General features: G+C 47.5%; 1 protein-coding gene across 10 annotated transcripts in view; it reads right to left on the bottom strand.

Annotated features, from left to right (window-relative positions):
* The window catches only part of nolo (no long nerve cord), a 372,128-nt gene that overhangs the window by 328,229 nt on the left and 19,369 nt on the right, over window positions 1-24,530 (bottom strand). For 8 of the 10 annotated variants that reach the window (XM_071690856.1, XM_071690859.1, XM_071690862.1 and 5 more), the window contains exon 2: window positions 4,553-4,811. In XM_071690856.1, coding sequence (XP_071546957.1) covers window positions 4,553-4,609 — 57 coding nt within the window. In that variant the 5' untranslated portion in view covers window positions 4,610-4,811. The remainder of the gene's footprint in view (window positions 1-4,552; window positions 4,812-24,530) is intronic. The other 2 variants (XM_071690857.1, XM_071690858.1) reach the window with 1 other exon arrangement.

The raw sequence follows: 24,530 nt of genomic DNA, 5'->3' as shown, positions 1-24,530 counted from the left end.
ACGTTAAAACCACTTTCAGGCCTCACCGCCCTGTGCGTGCGTGCGGTTGTGTGTGTGTGTGTGTGTGTGTGTGTGTGTGTGTGTGTGTGTGTGTGTGTGTGTGTGTGTGTGTAGACAACATAAGCCTGAACGTCCCCTGGGGAAAGGCACAGAAAGGGCTTCCCACTTATCCATCAGGAAATTGGCAATAAATTGGGAACCCACTGGGACCTGATTTCTCACTGTCCGAGAGAGAGAGAGAGAGAGAGAGAGAGAGAGAGAGAGAGAGAGAGAGAGAGAGAGAGAGAGAGAGAGAGAGGAGAGAGATTGAAAGCTGACAATAACATGACCTTTACAAATTCCAGCAGCACTTATTTTCCACCGCCTCTAATCCCTGAGCACGAGGGGGACGACCCCTGGATCATGTCGGGACGACCCTCAAGCACGACGGAGCGAGCCCTGGGCACGACGGCGTTACCCATTAGCACGACAGACTTCAGGCCAACTGGACGACACCTTGAGCGAGACCCGACGTCCTTCGAGGGTCAAAGACTCATGGGCTGGGTGGGGTTAGGGGAACATGAAACCCAAAGGTCGTACCGTCGCACCTCAAAGGAGTGGAGGAACCTCCACCAGCGTCCTCGGGACAGCTGGGTCCCTGGTCCTCCACACAAGGTCCTCCTCCACCATCTTGGTTCCTGTCACGGCATAGGACACACGAGCCAGACTCCTACATGATCTTTTACCAGGCAACGACGGCAAGCCGTGACCAAGAGGCTCCTACAGCCCAACCAAGCAGACCCTAGGCCCTAAGCAAGCAGACCATAAGCCCTAAGCAAGCAGACCTTAAGCCCTAACCAAGTAGACTCTAACACCTAACCAAACAGATCCTACGCCCTAACCAACCAGGCCCTAAGCCCTAACCAAACAGACTCTAAACAGACCCCCCAAGCTCTAACCAAGCAGGCTCTAAGCCCCGACCAAGTAGGTCACAAGGAAGTCATAACCAAGCGGGCCCTTTAAAATAGGGAAGCCCTAACCACACAGGCCCCAACCAAGCAAGCCCAAACAAAGCCACCACACTATCAAGAGCCGAGAGAGAGAGAGAGAGAGAGAGAGAGAGAGAGAGAGAGAGAGAGAGAGAGAGAGAGAGAGAGAGAGAGAGAGAGAGAGAGAGAGAGAGGCAGGAAGCCCCTGAGTTAAACTATGCACCTGCCCTTCCCCACCCCCTCCCCCTTCCCCCTTTTCAACTTACCACCCCCTTCCCTCGTCCAATCCCCCTCCCCTTCTCCGCATTCGACCCTGAGACGCTGTTAGCCATAAGGGACAAGACTACCGCTAATTTCCCTTTAAAAAAAGAGGTGTCTGCCTCGCAGCAAGTGTGTTCTAATACCCATGGCGTCTACGTACGCCAAAAAATGATTCAGCAAGTTCAGGGTCTTGAAAATACTATGGAAACTTGAGTCTGTACCGCAGTCTGTGTCCACCATCAACATCATACATGACGCAGCTGTGGGGAAAAGGATTCTTCGTGTGTGTGTGTGTGTGTGTGTGTGTGTGTGTGTGTGTGTGTGTGTGTGTGTGTGTGTGTGTGTAAACAGCCTTACGGGGTAAAGCGTGTAGAGAGAACTCGTGCGAACTCATGTACACAGTGCCACTTGAGGGACGCACAAGCAAACAGAAACAGAAACACACACACACGCACCCACACCCACACACCAACGTACATGGTTGCAAGTGGTGGGCAGCCACCGACCAGGGTGGTATATCGGAGAGGTTTCTGACGACGGTGGCGGCGAACTGAACCAACACTACAGTGGTTGTCACGTTTCACTCCCTGGCCCGGGTTGCTGTCCTTTCTCTCCCTCTCTCTACCTCACGTACACGTCCTTTGCTGCTGGCATTCGCCCTACAAACACACTCAACATCATTCCCACAATCATTATTCTTAACTCTGAATTCTCCCTTCGGTGAAGGTTATGTACTGGCTCTGCCTTATGACAAGATATCATCACAGGTACAGAAACTGAAGGAGATGTGGCCCATGCGAGCAGAATTCTCCTCTCGCACATACACACAAGGAAACACATACACAGATAATCATCCATAGATGCACGCGCACATACACATGTATGCATACATGTCAGAAGAGCATTCTCGATGCGTGTTGAAGTCACCCGCGGAGTGCCACAGGGTTATGCTCTGGGACCGCTTCTCTTCATGATCTATGCGAACGACTTGCATATGGATCACTACCTGTTTGCAGATGATGCAGAGGTCATGAGAGAGGTGGGGAGCGAGGAGAACCGCACCAACTTACAAGGGGACCACGACAGTACAGATAACTACAAATACGTTATTCTGTCTCTGCAATGACGCCTTCCACGAACCAACGCAGCCTCCGTGATCAGAGGCTTACTCTGAAAACACTTCCCATCACAACAGCTCACACACACACACTCACACACACAGAAATCTAACCTTGATCCATTAGCCCAAATTAAACTCCAGCTCACAGCCCTCTAACCTTAAAAAAAAAAAGTAATAACGCTCGGATTATTTCTATTTCATCAACTCGAGTAGTGCCTGACAGCACGCAGCGATTGCTGGGGGTCTTGGGACTGGGAGAATAAGAGGCGTTCTCGAAAAACAAAAAAACATTACCTACATATGGCTAATTGGCCATCCATCTCACAAGGGAAGGTGTCTATCTGAAGGGGGGTTACCCATCTTCTTCAGAGGGGGGTACAACTTGCCTATACCTTACGATGGTATTGGGGGGTCTTCTACCCCCCAAGAGCTGGGTCTGGGATCCGGAATTAGAGGTGGTGGTGGTTTAAGTCTTGGTCTTCGGCCTTGGCAGCAGCAGCCAGCTCGCCAGCCAGCCGTCTCGTCTACTCCTGCTGCTACACCACTCCCCCACCTCCTCCTTCCCTCCAATACCATCAACGGAGCCACAAGGACCAAGGATATTTTCTAAACATGGCCGACGTTCCCACTGGTCGAGCCGATCGCACAACAACAACCAGAGCGCCACTGATATATGCACCAGTGCAATAGGTCTTGCACTGCAAGCTGTGTCGGTCGCAGCTGTGAAGATCAATCTTGCAGTGCAAGCTACGAGGTAGCAGCTGTGATGACAGCTCCGGCACAGCAAGCCACAGTGCTAAGAACTGTGTCGACAACGCTTGTCCTGAATACTACAAGGGGGGAGGGGGAAGCTGTTAGAATAGTTACCCCTTGAAGTGCGTGGTTCACACGTAACGGCTCTTAACGAGACCACAAAAACCGAGCGTAACGGTAACCAACTACAGTAACGAGTGTGTGACAGTAGGGAAGCTGATAGGTCTGATACCTCGGCATCAAATAACATCGTCCATGTATGCTATTCATCAACCTATCAACACTCACAAAATCTAAACTCTTATAAAAAAAAAAAAAAAAAACGTTTAGTAACAGGGTGGCTATGGATGACGAGTGTAGCGTAGATGGACCACGAACCACGACCCTCCCCACTGTGTGGCCAGATGGAACAGACCCGTCCTCCGCATGACACAGATTCTTGCCACAGACGAGACTTTAACAATACCCAGTGAGCCACAAGTCACTCAAAACCCATGAATAATATCTCACAGACTCACTGGACAAGATGAAAACCTCACACGATGCGAAAAACCACAGACAAGACATTACAACACGCAATGCCATAACAGAACTCAAAAAAGAAAATCACAATCACGTATGCTCCATTAAAACAAAGGAAATTAATAAGAATTATATATATCCATTACAGGGTAATACACATATCTGACAACTGTTCTACAAAACAACAAAAGAATGATATATATATATATATATATATATATATATATATATATATATATATATATATATATATATATATATATATATATATATATATATAATAATAATAATAATAATAACAACAATAAGACCAATTATATGGAACAGTTGTGCATTGGACAATGACATAAGAGTGGAGAGTTAAAGAGGCCACACACAAAGACAGACAGACACACACTGTTGGTCAAGGCAGAGAAGACTTAAACTTACCTGTAAGGAATGCTGTCCACACTGGTCTTACGAGACGAGTACAGAACAAGCTCGGCACACCCCCTTGCATGGAAGGCCGAGTTCGGTAACCTGACGTGCCAAGCCCGGCAGGCGGGCTAGCTATTCCAAGTTGGGGCAAGGGTGCGGTGCGGGGTTCCCGAGGCACTAGAATGGGGGGGGGGCTATCTAGGCTCTGCTAACTTTAAGGTGAGACTTACCGTGGATTACCTACAAGGTAATCCGATTCTTCCATTACCCACAGGAAGGCCAAGGTCTAAACTCTCTCTCTCTCTCTCTCCCTCTCTCTCTCTCTCTCTCTCTCTCTCTCTCTCTCTTAGAGGACGTAGAGGGAAAAAAAACTATACTCGATACTCAGAGCTGAGTACACACACACACACACACACACACGGGTAGAGAGGACATGAGTAAGCAGCATCAAGGGAGTGGCGGAGGAAGAGAGGATAGTTGAGTCAACATGAGATGGATTCCTCGTACTCACCAGGACCGTCAGGGCGAGCAGTGAGTACAGCAGCGTGGTCGTCTTCATCTTACTCATCTCGGTGGTTGTGATGGGTATCGTCGAAAGCCACACTCACATGTCCGGCCTCACTCATGCGATGAAGGTTGCTGCACACTTGGATCTCTATTTATTATCTTTAAACTGTTACAGTAAACACACCACACAGTTGGTAAACATGTATCAGTTATTCCCCTTCTGTAAACGGTTCGCTCTGTAAATCACGGCTCGTGTTAAACTCCTACGAGTTTCGAAGAAAAACGTTGTTATACACGAACGAGTCAAAGAAAATAGTTCATTTACCCAAAAACACTAAACAAAGAAACGTAAGTTCCGCTATGAATGTAAATATATATACATCAGAGCTGGTACCTTCGTCTCCAACAAAGTAAAGACACATACCACGCTTAATAAAGTACTTCCGGGTTTATAGTTTCAAAGTTTATATCAGTTCAAAGAGTCTACGAAACGGTGGCTCACAATTCTGGACAAAAGTAAATATGAGGCAGAGTTCCCTCCTCCCCCTCCCTCCCCTCTATCTTATACCCAGACGGTCAACTCCAGTCCCAAGAAAGAGAGAGAGAGACACCTGGTGACCGGATGCCTCACTTCTCAGGGAATGAGAGTTTCCCGTCTTGCTGCGTGGTAAATAATACCGTGTATTCGCAGCCCTTCAGGGATAGCACGCGAAATCGTGGATCTATGGAAATGCACAGACGGCATCAAGAAGAATTCGGTGTCCTTTTGAGTCAGCTCGCGGGAGACGTGTGAGACAGGCTACTCCCACAAAGACCGCCTTCGTCGCCTTCTTCAGGTGTCTCTGAGGATGTTCCTGAGTGCCAGCAGGTCGTCTGCCGCCCCCTCTCAGGGTCGACGGGGAGAAGGACGAGGGCTCAATACCTCCATCATGGCTTCAGCAACACAGAACATGAGCAACCTGGAAAATAGAAGAGAAAAAAATTAGATGTAAAAATGATACCTTTCCACTCCATTGAAACAAGAACCTGAACCTAATTCTAAATTAAACCAATTCAGATTTTCTAATTGGGTGGCGTTCTTAGGATGCTGGTCACTGAATTCATTATACATCTCGAGTGTTTCCCTGAATGAATGAAAATGATTTGAATTTCATGATTTTGAAGTTGAGAGCCTACATTGTAACCCCCGTAGAATTATTCATATATAAGTAAGATAAGGGCATGAAGTAAGCATATATATATATATATATATATATATATATATATATATATATATATATATATATATATATATATATATATATATATATATATATATATATTATCCCTGGGGATAGGGGAGAAAGAATACTTCCCACGTATTCCCTGCGTGTCGTAGAAGGCGACTAAAAGGGGAGGGAGCGGGTGGCTGGAAATCCTCCCCTTTCTTGTTTTTTTTTTAATTTTCTAAAAGAAGGAACAGAGAAGGGGGTCAGGTGAGGATATTCCCTCTAAGGCCCAGTTCTCTGTTCTTAACGCTACCTCGCTAACGCGGGAAATGGCAAATAGTATAAAAAAAAAAAAAAAAAAAAAAATATATATATATATATATATATATATATATATATATATATATATATATATATATATATATATATATGAGAGAGAGAGAGAGAGAGAGAGAGAGAGAGAGAGAGAGAGAGAGAGAGAGAGAGAGAGAGAGAGAGAGAGAGAGAGAGAGAGAGAGAGAGAGACAGACAGACAGACAGAGACAGAGAGAGTAAAATGCAGTGCTCATGAGGTATTATGCATTTCACGACACTTCCTGGTAATTTTCCTTTTTCTTATGCTCTGGTCGAGACGCATTACTCGTGCCACACACACACACGTCATAGAGAAGGTGTTGAGGACACGTACTCATTTGTGGTGATCCAGCTTAATGCAATGCCACACTGCCGCTCTCAGACAATCTTGGGAAACCCATCTTTAATTAAGAGAGGTCAAACACGGACTCCCTCTCTCTCTCTCTCTCTCTCTCTCTCTCTCTCTCTCTCTCTCTCTCTCTCTCTCTCTCTCACACACACACACACACACACACAGACACACACAGACACACACGGACACACACACACACAGAAGCCCCTAATCCTAACCATCTGGCGTGGGTGTGTGTGTGTGTGTGTGTGTGTGTGTGTGTGTGTGTGTGTGTGTGTGTGTGTGTGTGTGTGTGTGCGTGCGTGTCATCAAGCACACCACACAGACAGCCAAGGGAACAAAAGAAGCCAGAGAATTGCGTTCATCAAGGGATCAGCCACATTAGTCGACCACCTTAACTGGCCAAGGAAGCTCATTGAGACGTCTGAGCTGTGGTGGTGGTGGGGGAGGAGGAGTGGGTGTGGCGGCGGCGGGTCACGGGATCTGGGGTTGGATGAGGTGGGTCACGGGGGATCTGGGGTTGGATGAGGTGAGTCAAAGGGTTTGAGGGATTGGATGAGGTGAGACAAAGGGCCAGAGGGGGTTGGGTGAGGTGAGTCAAAGGGCCTGAGGGGTTGGATGAGGTGAGTCAAAGGGCCTGAGGGGTTGGATGAGGTGGGTCACGGGGTCTAGGCTTAGATGAGGTGGGTCACGGGACCTGGGGTTGGGTGAGGTTAATCACGTGATCTGGGATGGATGAACTGGGTCAATCCGGGGCTGGATGAGGTTAGTCACGTGATCTGGGGAATGGATGATCTGGGGTTGGATGAGGTGGGTCACGAGGCCTTAACGGTGGGTGTCATTTCTCAAGGTTTATCACGTGAGTGGATACTCAAGGTATCTAAGAGGGTTGGATGAGACGCGTCACGTGATCTGGGGTTTGGATGAGAGGTGGGCTGGGTGGTGGGGGGGTGGGGTGAGGTGAGGAGGGAGGGAGGGGGTTGTGTTGTTTGGGTGGTGTGCGTTGGTGGGTGGGGTGGGGTTGAGGGGGTGGGGTTGTTCAGGCTTGGCACAGCTGGTGTCTGTCTGGCGGCAAGGGAGGAGGAAAAAAATATATATACGCTCAAGTGTCAAGTGGTTATTTGTCAGGAGCTGTGACCACCCCCCCCAACCCCCTCCCTCCCCTAACCCCCCCCATCCCACCCCACCCCACCACTCTTGTTATTCAGTTTACATGTTTATTTGCTTGGATTTTCTTTTACGCTAAAATTATTTACGTCCACAAGAACTGCTGGGGTTAAATTTGGTGTGTGTGTGTGTGTGTGTGTGTGTGTGCGTGTGTGTGTCTGTGTGTGTGTGTGTGTGTGTGTGTGTAAACATACATCTACGTGTACGCGTATGTAATTACTAATCTATGTACACCTATGTGCGCACACGTACAGTACGTGTGTATATTGGTAATGATGTACATCCATTAGACTCGCGAACTAACAAACGTCATCGGGTGATATTATTTACGAACTCTGTCTCTCACAACTGTGCTGGGGCGACGCGCCGGCAAGGGAGGAAAACGACCGGGTTTCGAACCAACGCCCCTCCCCAAAAAAAACCTCTCAGGACGCAACGCTATCGAACCACCGGGAGCGAGGAGCATCCCTCTGAGTCAGATGGTCTGAGTTAATTCCGCCGGTAACGAAGGCTAATCTATTAAGGCTTGTGTGGGATGATCCATGTGAGCAGTGGGATCACAATGGGTCTGTGGATGATCCATGTGGGATCAATGGGGGATCACAGCGGGTCTGTGTCTCAAGAAGACCTTACCACCGTGGCCAAGATATATATAATTACCAGACCAGATGTTACAAAGTTGGTTCATGACACGAGCTTTTGAGAAAGCAAAAAAAAAAAAAAAAAAAAAAAACAACACTCCCTTTCGTATCATAAGACTCGTTTCACTTGATGAGCAAATGGGATACAATCCCAAAATTTCCGTCATCACAACCATGAACAATTTGCTGTGCCATTTCCGGCAGGGAGACGCTATCGTCACGAGAGTCGGTTCTCTCGCACAGACACAATGTTGATGGCGTCCGTCCACACCTCTGTGGTCCACGCATCTTATATGATTCATGCAAACAACATTCCCACAGAAGCCTGAAGAAGTGGAGACAATGGCACCCAAAACCCAACCATAACCGAGACTGACAACGTCTTGTAGTCTATTCCTTTTAGCCACACACACGTTCTACATCATGCACTTCATCTGTTTCAGCGACCGTCTGCACTCCTGCGCTTGTTTGTAATATAGCAGGCGGTTCCTTCCTGGCTGCTGCTTTCACGCATGCGCTTGACGACCCCAGTACCGTGTCCAACCCCGTCTCGCGTTCAGTTTAAACTATGGTATCAACATCCTCATATGCTCTATGACCCATGTAACAGGGAAGCCTCCAAATGTCTTTAATCACTTGGCTGGTTACGCGCTAGTGTGTCTGGCTTCTGTGACAAACGTGTGACACTCTGGTCTTAAAAGGTATTTAGAAACAGGGAGTCGAGGACAGAGGAGGGGGGGATCGAAGACTCCTGTCACTGGTTGCATGTTGCTTTATGATCGATGAGCGTGGCGGTCAATTCAGTTAGATGACTAGGTACTTTGTTGTGGCACTCCTCGTCCACTGAAGACACCACACTGGGGTTACATTTCCAGAGTTGAGTTACGCGTCGGCTTAGATAAACATCTTGTTCAATTGCAGCCTGGAGGCTATGCGTGTCTTCAAAAGCAGTGTCCCTGGCCAGGTGAAGGTGATGAACTATCTGTGTGTGGAAAGTTGGCAGCTAATCCTTAAGTTCTGCACAGCTGATGCACTGCAAACAATTTCACAAGCAGCTGTTGTTTGCATCCAGTTAAGAGTCACTCGTTTCAGTGGCATCTGTGCTGAAAAAAAAAAGGGTGCCACGTTAGGCGACGGGTGTTCTGTGACTCTACATAACCCAACCCGTCACGAAAATCATCAGGTTATCGAGGAAAACTTCCACTAAGGTTCCACTGTCCGCCGGAGCTCCGTCCTGCGGCGAGAGATGCGGGGGACGCAGCGGCCCCAAACATAGCCACCAGACCAAACATAAACAGAAGGAACGCTGGAAAGGAAGACCAATAAGCAGACCACTGGGATACGGAATGAGCCGCCACGGTAAGGGAGCGAGAGAAAACGGGAGAGAGGAGTTCAAGGAATTGATATTCAACTGTAGAGTTTTTAAAGCTTCATTTACTCAGACGAAGCCTTTCTGTAAGCCTGGCGAAAACCAAACTTCTCATTTTTTTTTTCTTCTCTGCATTCTCTTTCTCTCATGCCACAGTAGAGAAACAATCGGCTATGAGCACAGAAACTAATACAAAAACTGATATAAGTTCATCCATCATTTTAATCTGTTAATATATATATATATATATATATATATATATATATATATATATATATATATATATATATATATATATATATCCAATAAGCCCACAGGAAATGGAAAGGCCTTTCCATTTCCTGTGGATATATTTGATTTATCCTCCACGGTACCATTCCGATATATATATATATATATATATATATATATATATATATATATATATATATATATATATACGCGTGCACCCCGTCCCCCGTGACCCATCTTACCCAAGGATGAATAATGGAGAGTATCAATAAGCCAGCCAAGCCTCTTGAGTGAATAATACAAGACCACCACCCGGGGGTGCTCGGTCAATTAGCGGACATTAATCCAGACAGGAGGTTCACTGTCCACCGCCGCCCGCTGAGAGAGAGAGAGAGAGAGAGAGAGAGAGAGAGAGAGAGAGAGAGAGAGAGAGAGAGAGAGAGAGAGAGAGAGAGAGAGAGAGAGTTCAATTCCCGTTTTCTTTGCTAGGAAGACACGAAGGAGGAGGAGGGGGTGAGAGGGTGAGGGGGAGTGTGACATGTAAATCCACGACGAGACACGCACGATTCCTAACCTCGTAATTTATGCATAAGATGGAGTAAGGGCGTGGGAGGAGCCCGGTGCATTATGCATTTTAAGACGGGTGTCGTGCATTTCTGAAAAGTTAAATACGACAGGATCTCGCTCCCACTAGAGAGCAGTGGATCCACCAAGGAAACTGGGCATTATATGCTGGCCTTCAGCATACATACTGAGTGTAAATATATATATATATATATATATATATATATATATATATATATATATATATATATATATATATATATATATGTATTACATATTGACCTTCCCCATACACACTCACTATTACTAGAAAAAGTCTGTATACATAAGAGAATTCATTATACATATGTGTGTAATTACATATTGACCTTCCCCATACACACTCGGTATTATTAGAAAACGAGTCTGTATACATAAGAGAATACATTATGTATAAGCGTAATTACATATTTGCGCAGGTTTTATCTTTACACTCACGAGACCAAATGTCTAAGAATGAATGTATATGGGGAAGGGTTTACAGTATTCATGGCACTATATACATTACATATAGCATCCTTCCCCCCCAAGCAAGGCCAACACCACAGACCTGACGTATAACCTCCCCCCCAGCCAGCCCATCACGACACACACCTGGCGTACACCTTCCCCCCCAGCAAGACCATCACCACACACGCCTGGCTTACAACCTCCCCACCCCCAGGAAATCCATCACTACGCACACCTGGCTTACAACCTCCCCCAGCAAGACCATCACTACACACACCTGGCTTACAACCTCCCCCCCAGCAAGACCATCACTACACACACCTGGCTTACATCCTCCCCCCAGCAAGACCATCACTACACACACCTGGCTTACAACCTCCCCCAGCAAGACCATCACTACACACACCTGGCTTACAACCGCCCCCCCTAACAAGACCATCACGACACACACCTGGCTTACACCCTCCCCCCAGCAAGACCATCACTACACACACCTGGCTTACAACCTCCCCCCAGCAAGACCATCACTACACACACCTGGCTTACAACCTCCCCCAGCAAGACCATCACGACACACACCTGGCTTACAACCTCCCCCCCAGCAAGACCATCACTACACACACCTGGCTTACAATCTCCCCCCAGCAAGACCATCACTACACACACCTGGCTTACAACCTGTTCGTGGAAGCCGTGCATCTAACACGTCAAACATAAACCATGTAAGTTCCGGGAACGCACGCCCAACAAACATGAATAAGTCTTCCCCTCCTGTAGTTCCACACACACACATACTTTTCAAACACACTACGTAGATGCAGGGAGCACAGATACCCTCTCCACAAAGCATGCCGAAAGTATATAAAACTAATTCTGTGACACCTCAAAAAAATATACCTCCAAAATCTTTCACACAACCCTAATTACTTGGTAATAAAAAATATCGATAAATATTCAAAATATGCTCTTAAACCCTAACCATTAACTCGGCGATAATCTATGAAATTCGGGTCATCTATTTTTCAAAATACATCATCCAGTGGTTTCCGTTCCAAAATATATAAAGATTTCCAGCATAATTTTCCGAAAAGTGCCCCTGGGTTACCAACTTTGCACAGTTGCTGCTCCCCCCCCCCATCCCTCCCAATTAAAATGGTTATCCTACGGGGGATATGCGGTTCGAGAAACAGGGGCCCCAATTATGAACCACCTGCGAGAAATGGGGGGAAACCAATTACCGATCCAATTCAAGAAACGCAATGTCACTTGTAGACCTAATACGAAAAACAAAATAGGGCTCAACTCACAGAGCCAGTGCAACGTCCATATCATCAACCCATTACGAAATTTCTTCCAATTACAGATCACATACGAGGAGTGATACCCAATTACAGACGACTTCCTACAGGGAACAGAACGCCACGTAAATAAAGGATTCGATTGAGGAGATCGAACCTGTGACCTGAAGATGCTCAGGTCCCTATCCATACAGGAATGCCTCCCTCGTCTGCCAGATGACATAATCTCTCTGCTGAATTGGGGGTTAGAAAAAAAATAGAAGAGAGAAAAACCTCGTCCCGTTTTCGCTATCCTTGCCTCACGTGACGCCTCAGACGCGCTGGCGTGTACTATCGTTCCCCAGCAGCGCCCCGGAGTGCTACGTAATGCAACAGCGACGCCGCCGGGAGGATGGGTGGGTGGGGGCTGACCGACCCCACCCACCCCAAGAGCGCGCCCCCTCCTCCTCCTCACAGCATCCACCGGCCGGGGTCAGGTTACGGAGGCGGACCCAAGAACTGTCCTCGTGTGTGGGGGGTATCTGCATCCTCCCTCCTCACCACTGACTGAGGCTGACTAGCGGCAGCGGAGGCAGCAGTGTCGCAACCTCATCATCATCATCATCATCATCATCATTATCATCATCATCATCATTATCATCATCATCATTATCATCATTATATTCATCATCATCATCATCATCATCATCGTCGTCATCATCATCCCTCGCTGTCATGTGCTCTTCACACAGACAGATCCAAGACATTTCTTAGAAAAAAAAGGTGTTGTCTACCCGCCCTGTTGTTTACCGTAGTGTGTGTGTGTGTGTGTGTGTGTGTGTGTGTGTGTGTGTGTGTGTGTGTGTGTGTCTGCACAAGGGTTTAAACTAGGTGGTGGACTACATCAAGGAAGCAGTTTATGTTGAGTAGGTTCGTCGTAGTCTCGTCTCTCTCTCTCTCTCTCTCTCTCTCTCTCTCTCTCTCTCTCTCTCTCTCTCTCTCTCTCTCTCTCTGGCTAATGTTAAACAAGAGTAACATAGAAACAGATTGATAGATAGATAGATAGGTAGACAGAAAGTCAGATAGATAGATAGATAGATAGATAATAAGATAGATAGATAAATAGATAGGTAGATAGATAATAAGATAGATAGAGATAGATAATTAAATAGATAGATAGATAGATAGATTGATAGATAGATAGATTGATAGATAGATAGACAGACAGACTGATACACAGACTGATTAACTCTTCGGGAGGTGTTGTCAAATTCGTCCACAATATAGTTCAAGGGTGTCGTAAACTCGTCCTCGAGGGTCGTAACTCCGCCCTCCACAGTACCGCCAAGTTACAGCTTGAAAACCCTCGTCTTAAATACACATAAAAACAAAGCATTTCAACATGCGTGAGTGAGGCGGGTACAGGGCTACAGGCGGGGTGTTGTGTGTGTGTGTGTGGGTGGGGGTACTACAGTGAGAGGCAAGCACAAGACGGTACAGCGGGTACAGAACGCAGACAAGAGAGGAAGAGTGGCAGGTGGCGGTCGTAACCGCAAGCGACTTCATTAAAATCGATGGAATCGTGAATGTTTTACGACGCGTATTGCTGGGAAGCAGTGACACCTTCCCCTTCACCCCCCACCCCCAAACTCCTGAACCCCCTCCACAGACTCAGGGGACGGTAAGCTAACCTCAGCCCCCCAAGACAGGTGACAGACTGACACACAAAGTCAAACTGCACTCCTTTTTTTTCGTTGTCTGAGGCTTCAAGTCTGGTGTGTGTGTGTGTGTGTGTGTGTGTGTGTGTGTGTGTGTGTGTGTGTGTGTGTGTGTGTGTGTGTGTGTGTGTGTGTGTGTGTATATATATATATATATATATATATATATATATATATATATATATATATATATATATATATATATATCGGCGTTAAGATGTATACCGGGTGTCTATCGGTACCAAAATATAGACACTGGGTATCTATCATCAAAATATAAAACCAGGTATATTATCGGCATTGATTTAAATCGGGTGTAAATCGGCACTGAATTATATATCGGTCATACACAGGCAATGACATAAATCGGGAATAACCGGCAGCAAAATATATCGGCACTAACGGAGGAGACAACGAAGAATGCGGTGGACGGAGCCGCTGAACCCCAACATGTGAATAACCTTAAAAAGACTTTCTTTCTTCTTTCATTTTCTAATTCTATCTCGTCTTTGTCGTTTCTCTTTTTTACATAAAAATACACAAATAGAATATCAATGCAGAGAGAAAAACTCTGAAATCTTTAAGACGATGTTGAAGGATGCAGTACGGAATCTTAACCCCGGAAAAGGTAATTGGATTCATTCTTCTACACTATAGTAAATCATAGTAACTATATTATAGTATATCATAGTAACTATAATCTACACTCAACCCCTTTTAACTCGTGGTATGGAGTCGACGCCATTCGAACATCCGATATTCATATGCAGATGACCCCCAACATTTTCCGGGAGGTAATTCCGGGCCCAGTCTGCCTCTCTGGTGCAAGTCGCCTCCCACCAACGGCTCTACCAGTTATCCGTCGGCCTTTACCCTACTCCATATTACCTTTTCTGTTCCAGGATTCGATTGTACTGAGCTCCAAGCAGCAGCAGCGCCCAGGAAGCTAACCACGTCCGCTGGACACGACCACCGCTCATGCACTGATGTCTGTTTCTGTCTACAGTTAGACAGACTACTGGCAGACAGACACGGATAGAATGACAGTTCTATAAAAACATACACGAATATAAAATGATTAAAAAAAAAGATAGCTGAGCAACCTATCTTTAACTTGACATTCCCCAACCTCCTGACGTCACTCGCACGTACAGACGGACCGGACATCTGCCACGGGGCGTGTGAAACATGATGAGTCAATGCCCCCTCAGATGTGAAGTAGGCACCGGTGAGTCAGTCAAGTCAGTCTCTCTCCCTCTCTCGCACCTTGAGGCCAGAGTCGAATAAGCAGCCGAAATTTTACATCCTTGAGGTCAAGCCCCACATGGAAGGCGAAGGTAGGGAGTTCCTATGATGTTAACACACCTGCTCATCGTCACGGCCGGGGACCAACGCTGATGACTACACGATACACACCTGCCGACACATGCCACACGTACCGTGCTGGCGTGGGGTCAACATACACCACACATGACGCGCTGTCGTGTATCCAACATACGCAAACATGTACCCCTCCATCAGGGTATATCCAAGCATGTGCAATATACGCCACATGTCCCACGCCAGCGTAAGTCAGTCAACAATACGAGACACGCGTGCCACTTGGCGTCTTGACACCCGTCTGCTTATAAGACGGAGACTTACCGTCCCTTCCCTCCGTAGGGGGAGGGTCTGAATCCTCTTGGGTACGATGGCACGACCCCTTGACCTCACCCTCAATGGCCAAGCCATCAAACCCAAGGGTCGTACTGGCCAGCTCAAGGGGTATGGTACATCTGCCCCGCGCAGGTGTTCGTTCTCCCAAGTTCTTAATCAAACCCTATAGACGTGGACCTCAAGAGCAGACTTTTCACACCGGTCGACCAGGCTGTTTGAGGCTACAGCGTACAGGCCTATACGTAGCTACCGTAAGGCTGCTTAACAGGGGAACCAGACACATACAGATTGCATGGGCACTCAGCACAGCATCTGGGTAAGGCCGTGAGCCTCTGCTGTGCCGTGCCGTCTTTCTTTTGGTAAATATTAGTAAATATTTGTAAATCCGTGTCAGCTGCTTCAGACGTTCTAGGGGGGGAAAGAAAAAGAGCCAGACTTAAAACTTACACTCATGTCTTCGTGGACATTTGAGGTTCATAATTCGTTACGTTAAACATACCGATCAACCTGAAGTGAACCCAGTAGCTTCAACACACCAACCTCTAGCTTCCGTACATAAAGGCTTCCACACACCAGAAGTTACCTTCAACGTATCAGCCGTTTGCTTCACTACACCAATGGTTGGCTTCAGTACTTCAGCTGCTGATTCCGACACACCAACCACTATCACTGGCTCCTCTGAGAGCGACCCTATCTAACACGTTGGGGAAACCATAGTGTCGTGGCCTGGCCCGACACCTAAGCCGCTGTCGTAACTGACGGAGGAAGACCTCTGAGTGATCTTACGTAACCCAGAGTTGCCACTCACGTCTACAGGCCAGGTACCCAGCAGGTTGGAGACCCTGACCTTCACTACGGGACGCCCCCATCCTTGTCCCCCGTCTACCGCCGAGTCTGAGTTCCCTTTTAGTTCTGTAGTGGCCTGCCGTAATGGAGTGGGCGGCCGGCGTTCACACGATGAACGCGGTGAGTAAGGCTGGAGCATCTTCTATCATATTTACCAGGGCATTAGGGCAAGCAGTGCCTGAAGACGTCTTGGCCATGTGACTCCAGGTGATGAATGGGACTTATTCATCACTATTAGCAGCGCACCAGGTAACTCGTAGCTCCCCTCTGCCAACGCGGACCCCAGAGGACATCGTCAACGCCGTTTTCCCCCTTAGTTCTAACAGGATGCCTCGGTGAAGCACTTTCTCTTCCCGAAGGACAACGCAACCGCTGCACTCCTTGTGAACTGCGGAACCTCACCCGCCTCCCATCGGCCGCACCGGCAGCAAAGCTGCGGCACCTCGGTGACTCGTCCAGTCTGCTGCTGCTGCACCACCATTACGAGGCCCAGGCAACAGAGAGTACCTCTCCCACGAGACTCCAGCCTCACTGCCAGAACCTACACTTACCTCCATAGTCCTCCTGCCACGTCTGCCTCTGTCTCATCTGATCTTACCTAACCCTGCGCCGTCAGCAGCAGGTGTCTTACTCCTGAGTTACACTACAATAAAGTACCAAGTTGTTAGTCAACATTCCATACCCTTCACTCAGTCCCACCAATCCAAAATAAATCACATAATAACAAGAACGCTAGTAAACGTGTCACGTCTATATCATATGCATATATAAATATATATATATATATATATATATATATATATATATATATATATTCTTTTTTTTTTTTTTTTTTTTTTTTTTTTTTTTATACTTTGTCGCTGTCTCCCGCGTTTGCGAGGTAGCGCAAGGAAACAGACGAAAGAAATGGCCCAACCCCCCCCATACACATGTACATACACACGTCCACACACGCAAATATACATACCTACACAGCCTTCCATGGTTTACCCCAGACGCTTCACATGCCTTGATTCAATCCACTGACAGCACGTCAACCCCTGTATACCACATCGCTCCAATTCACTCTATTCCTTGCCCTCCTTTCACCCTCCTGCATGTTCAGGCCCCGATCACACAAAATCCTTTTCACTCCATCTTTCCACCTCCAATTTGGTCTCCCTCTTCTCCTCGTTCCCTCCACCTCCGACACATATATCCTCTTGGTCAATCTTTCCTCACTCATTCTCTCCATGTGCCCAAACCATTTCAAAACACCCTCTTCTGCTCTCTCAACCACGCTCTTTTTATTTCCACACATCTCTCTTACCCTTACGTTGCTTACTCGATCAAACCACCTCACACCACACATTGTCCTCAAACATCTCATTTCCAGCACATCCATCCTCCTGCGCACAACTCTATCCATAGCCCACGCCTCGCAACCATACAACATTGTTGGAACTACTATTCCTTCAAACATACCCATTTTTGCTTTCCGGGATAATGTTCTCGACTTCCACACATTTTTCAAGGCTCCCAAAATTTTCGCCCCCTCCCCCACCCTATGATCCACTTCCGCTTCCATGGTTCCATCCGCTGACAGATCCACTCCCAGATATCTAAAACACTTCACTTCCTCCAGCCTCTCACCATTCAAACTCACCTCCCAATTGACTTGACCCTCAACCCTACTGTACCTAATAACCTTGCTCTTATTGACATTTACTCTTATATATATATATATATATATATATATATATATATATATATATATATATATTGTAAACATGTGCACATCTGCACGTCGAAATCAGCCTCAAGCTGGTGACGACAGAGACGCGCCATAATCATACATGAATGTGAACGCGATCATACATCACACACGCACACACAAGATCTCTTTATGAAGAATAGTTCGTGGCCCCCATCACCTTTTGTTTACGGACGGTTTAATAACTCGCTAGGTACACAGAGCCAGCCAGCCAGCCAGCCAGCCAGCCAACCAGCCAGACAGCCTGCTGACCCCCGGCAACCCAGATTGTATACTGGCGATATACAACCACACTCTGTGGCCTTAACCTTTGGCTATCGGCGATCTGGTCTCCTCAACACCACACGAGACTGGCAATAATTTATTTCCCCCTCATCTGCTCCATCTTCCGTTTTCGTTCACCCTGTCCATTGCGGTCCATGTCCTTCCTCTTTGTCCAATGCATTTCTTTTTTTCTTCCTCCTAGTTGTTCTTTTTTCAATCAATATAATCCTTGTTCTTCCTAGCCCACTATACCTCTTGTTCTTCTCGTCCAATACACCTCTTGTTCTTCTTTCTAGTCCACTACACCTCTTGTTCTTCTTGCTTGTCCACATACCTCTTGTTCTTCTTGCTTGTCCACATACCTCTTGTTCTTCTTGCTTGTCCACATACCTCTTGTTCTTCTTGCTTGTCCACTATACCTCTTGTTCTTCTTGCTTGTCCACATACCTCTTGTTCTTCTTGGTTGTCCACTATACCTCTTGTTCTTCTTGCATGTCCACATACCTCTTGTTCTTCTTGCTTGTCCACTACACTTCTTGTTCTTCTTGCTTGTTCACTATACCTCCTGTTTTTCTTGCTTGTTCAATATGCTCCTTTTTCCTAGAACACCAGGCCCTTGAACCTTTCCCTCTACCCTTCTTATTCTTCCAGTTTCCAGGTACCTGGAAGCAGTCGGGGTATACTAGTCACGAGAACAGTCGTATAGCTTCTCCCTCGAGCGAGAGGTCAGATGGCCGGGGTTACATGTATGTGTGTGTGTGTGTGTGTGTGTGTGTGTGTGTGTGTGTGTGTGTGAGACTGTGGGACGACGGTGTGCCATGTGCTTGGAGACATATGATGCTCCGAGTTGTTATGGCCATGTACTGTGGCACAGAGAAATGCCTGGAAGACGACCTGGAGGTTGTAGCGATGACCTGGAGGTTGTAGCGATGACCTGGAGGTTGTAGCGATGACCTAGAGGTTGTAGCGATGACCTGCAGGTTATAGCGATGACCTGGGAGTTGTGGCGATGACCTGGAGGTTCCTGGCGATGAGTTAAGAGGGGTCAGGGTCGTACCCTCGTGTACAAGACCCGTACCGTTATGTTCATGGGTCGTAGCCTCGTGTACAAGACCCGTACCGTGATGTTCATGGGTCGTACCTTCGTGTACAAGACCCGTACCGTTATGTTCATGGGTCGTAGCCTCGTGTACAAGACCCGTACCTAACGTTATGTTCATAGGTCGTACCCTCTTGTACAAGACCCGTATCGTTATGTTCATGGGTCGTACCCTCGTGTACAAGACCCGTACCGTTATGTTCATGGGTCGTACCCTCGTGTACAAGACCCGTACCGTTATGTTCATGGGTCGTACCCTCGTGTACAAGACCCGTACCGTTATGTTCATGGGTCGTACCCTCGTGTACAAGACCCGTACCGTTATGTTCATGGGTCGTACCCTCGTCTACAAGACCCGTACCGTTATGTTCATGGGTCGTACCCTCGTGTACAAGACCCGTACCGTTATGTTCAAGGGTCGTGCCCTCGTGTACAAGACCCGTACCTAACGTTATGTTCACAGGTCGTACCCTCGTGTACAAGACCCGTATCTAACGTTATGTTCATGGGTCGTACCCTCGTGTACCAGACCCGTACCTAACGTTATGTTCATGGGTCGTACCGACGTGTCCAAATGTGAAAGCATGAGACTTATAAATTAGTTTTTAACAAGCAGCAACTGTGAGAGTTAATAGTTCACCGCCTACACCATGATATCATGATGGACAGATGACAATCAGATTTTCCGATCTAATTTAGATTACGATTTAAAAATTCCCAGGTTTTATTAAGGCGCTAATATTCAACTTGTTCTGTACATTTTAACGCAACTTCTCGCTCCCATCATTAATGGCAGCAACTGGAAGGCGTACAGTTTCACTCCCTGTGTTTCATTCTTAATCTGCTGAAAATATTACGAGAGAGAGAGAGAGAGAGAGAGAGAGAGAGAGAGAGAGAGAGAGAGAGAGAGAGAGAGAGAGAGAGAGAGAGACTACGTATGTAAACAGTGCCAAGCATTCACCACGTCCTACAGCCAACAGCCGCGTCAGCTAACTGCCGCTACACACAGACGTGCAATTACACCGCCAGTGATCAGTAAACCTGCTCCTGTAATCGCGCAAACACCTAACCAATTCCAAAGCCAAATACAACGTCTAGACGAATGTCAGCGCTCAAGTACACAATTACATCCACAAACTTTGATAAGAAATTCACTCATGTTAATGAGATAATGATAATTATAACAAATATGAATATAAAAACACAATTATTGAAATAGAATAAGAATAAAGAGGCATTAATACCATTAATACAAAATTCAATACCCAACAGTACCTCCTCCGTAACAGCTTTTCGAAGGCGTTAATTTTCCAAGAGAAGAAAAACGGGCCGCTTGCGTCCCGACACCGAGCACCACCAGCCAGCGTGCAGAACATTTTCGCACGTGTACAGTACAGTACCGCGCCCGCCGGGAATATTGCCAAAAAAAAAAAAAGTTATCTGATTGATGAAGGTGGTCGAGAGATGTGGGAGGAGCTCGCTTATTTTCACTTATAATCAACATCATTTATCAAACGACTTGAAAAAAATAATTGCATGAGAGAAAAAAATTAAAAATTCTCTCTCTCTCTCTCTCTCTCTCTCTCTCTCTCTCTCTCTCTCTCTCTCTCTCTCTCTCTCTCTCTCTCTCTCTCTCTCCGGTGTTTGTGAAGCCGACTGGAAAACGCGCCCACGGAAGGTTAATATCCGCGTTTACAATAATCTTTAGGGCCAGCGGGTCGCGCATCCATCGCGCGCCCTTTAGGCAAACCCGTAGTGTTGTTCCCAGTCTCATCACATCACAGCATCGACGAATCAAAATCAAGCATCTGTGATGGTGGTTTGGGGGGGCCTTCTGGGAAGAGATTACTCGTGCCAATGGTCTGTTAAGGGGACGGATGTGGGCAGAGAAAGCAAGGCGTTCACCCTTGGCTATATACGGCACGGGGGCAACGGGGTCCGGTCGAGAAATTTTTAAAAAGAGTGGTTGTTTTTTGAATAATGGTTCCGCTGCTAAGTGGCCGCCTCTAATCTGTTGGTTCCCCAAGTGGGCGCGACGACGCTAGGTAAAGACGCTGCAAATCCAGACGGAGTTCTGGTTTTCTCTCTCTTAGTCCTTGAACACGACGGTACGATTCTTGAACACGACGGTGCGAACTCTTGAACGCGACGGTACGATCCTTAAACACGTCGGTGCGACCTCTTGAATGCGACGGTACGATCCTTAAACACGTCGGTGCGACCTCTTGAACACGAGGGTACGATCCTTGAACACGTCGGTGCGACCTCTTGAGCACGTCGGTACGATCCTTAAACACGTCGGTGCGACCTCTTGAACACGAAGGTACGATCCTTGAACACGCCGGTGTGACCCCTTGAGCACGTCGGTACGATCCTTAAACACGACGGTGCGATCCCTGAGCACGACGGCACGACCTTGGATGCGAGGTCCTGGAAACTCATAGACCTAACACCAAGAAAACGTACCGCCGTACTCAAGGGGTCATAACTAACTCCCCCCACAATATAAAGGGTCAACTCTAGGAAAGCGACAAACACGGAGGGGTTCACCTTCTGTCACCATAGGTTCTTAAACTTTCCTCTTTGCATTTTGAAGTTCCCAAGATCCGATGGCGCAGCTGGTCTCTTCTCTTACCAGTGGAAGTCTTCGAGACCTAACTGCATACCCGACCTCGTCTCTTAGACAAGGGTAAGTCCTCGAGACCTAACGGGATGTTGGTCTCGTCTCTCACCAGTTGCGCTTGATCGGCGCCATAAAAAGCCATGCTCCTGCACTGCCCCGCCCCGCCCCGCCCCCCTAGTAAGATCCTCTGGTGATGGGGTGACGGTGGAGGGGGAAGGGGAGAGGGAATGAGGTGGATGGTTTATGTCCCAGTTCCTGCAAGATAAGATCTGAGTCTTCCCATCCCATGTAAGGTACAGTCCAATACCTCTTAAATTCGTCCAAAACATCAGTTCATTTTAAGGATACCCTCCGCTCGTTTTCTTGTTTACGTTAGCTGAGGCGGCAAGGGCAACTGAATGCCCCAATCAAGGGCACCTCACTCCAATATATATATATATATATATATATATATATATATATATATATATATATATATATATATATATATATATATATATCTATATTCTAGCCTTAGCCAGATACACAGATTTTCGACGATTCCTTATGGTAGGATGAACAGCCAGGTTTACTGTGGACCGACTGCCGCGCCGAAGATTCGAACACAAGCGGGGCTATACCCTAGGGTGGACCCTGGTATACGTCACCTTCGGTGACTCTGACCGCCACCGTCGCCACACCACGGAGGTCTAAGTAGGTCTGCTATATCCCTTTTTGTTGTGTGTGTGTGTGTGTGTGTGTGTGTGTGTGTGTGTGTGTGTTCTCCCCTATCTCAGCCCTTTCCTGCCCTTTGCCCCTGGGATCACCACCACTCTCGCCGCCTCTCCCCACCGTCACAACCCATGGCAGGCCCGTCACTGCACGCCCGCCTCTCGCGTGTGTGAAATGTGACCAACCCCCCGTGAGTCTTTTGTGTTTGCCCGCCGATCGTATATCGCCGCCGATTGGCCTCTTGTGTCCCGCTGCGAACATTACTGCGGCCGTGGATGCTGAGCTCCCCACACACACACACACACACCCGACAACTCCGTCCTCACTCCCTCACCTCGCTGATGCGGCCTATTGTTTCCTTGGGGGGGTCGGTCCCCCACCGCCGCCCAAATGCCCCCCCACGCCACTGTTTATGTTTCGCGATTACGGGAAGCTTACGGGCGCGATATTTCGCGCGGGGCTGAAACCACAACCCCTCGACTTCCTATCTGAGGGTTGGAATCCCTTCCCCCCCCCCCCCCCCTCGGGAATCTGGAGTTGAGGAGGTGGTTGATGGTGAGTGAGGAGAGAGTGGGTGAGAGGGGGGGGAATGCTACATCACCCAGTATGAGGCGGTTACGTTTGCTGGTGTGAGGGCGTTACGTCAACCGGGTGTGAGGACGTTATACCGGCCAGCATAAAGAAGTTACACCAGCCAGTATAACGGCGTTACATGAACCAATCCCGCAGCTTAGGGTGGCTGCGGTTGTGACAATGGACGCCAACGCCTGATGATGACAAAGTCTTATCTTCTCCAACGTTGCTCTCACGCCGCTGGGGTCCGCACTGTGATTAAGCTGTTTCTTCTCTACTATTCAACAATGAGCTCTATCTCACCTCTCAATACATCTCTCTCTCTCTCTCTCTCTCTCTCTCTCTCTCTCTCTCTCTCTCTCTCTCTCTCTCTCTCTCTCTCCCCATTCGCAAACATTCCACTAGGTACTCCACCGAACCCCTACTCCTGGGCCCGTAGTGGTCACCACACACACAGAGAGAGCGCTTTGGGCCACAAATCCTAACCTAACCTCCTCATCGCTCGACCGCACCAGACCCTTGACCAACGTGCCCTTACAGCAGGGGAGGGGTGAGGGAATGACATTAGCATACATAATACGGTTGTATGCATACACAGAGAGCAGCTGGGTATACAGAGGGCCACCGAAATGGCATCAGTTACAGCTACTTCGCGGTGTGTGTGTGTGGGGGGGGGGTGTAAATAATAAGCTGTGTAAGTGAACGTTACGAGACAGGAAACGTATATATGTGCGTAACACAGATGAACATCATATGGATACATATGTGTCTTCATCTCTTTATCAGAGGTAACTAATATCATCAGACACTGTATCATCTACGCGCGACGCCTGAATACATGTATCCTGAACTTGGGTTTTCAATCTTTACCGCAAGAACGGCTAATCTATCAAGCATCCCTACCCATCCGGTGGCAGACGGCGCAAAAAAGAGGATACAGAACCGACAAAAGGTCCAAGGAGTGGACCTCTCAACTACTCAACTACATTATGTATGTGACTGTGGAACTCTGGGGGTCGGACCTCGACGTTCTAGTACTCATGTACCTGTGAACACTAACCTTACCACTGTTTTCCGTTATCTAATC

Source organism: Panulirus ornatus, chromosome 49 (assembly GCF_036320965.1).
Source record: "Panulirus ornatus isolate Po-2019 chromosome 49, ASM3632096v1, whole genome shotgun sequence".
In the NCBI taxonomy this organism is placed as follows: domain Eukaryota; kingdom Metazoa; phylum Arthropoda; class Malacostraca; order Decapoda; family Palinuridae; genus Panulirus; species Panulirus ornatus.
Note: the sequence above shows the minus strand (reverse complement) of the source record. Positions and strands in the feature narration are given on the sequence as shown.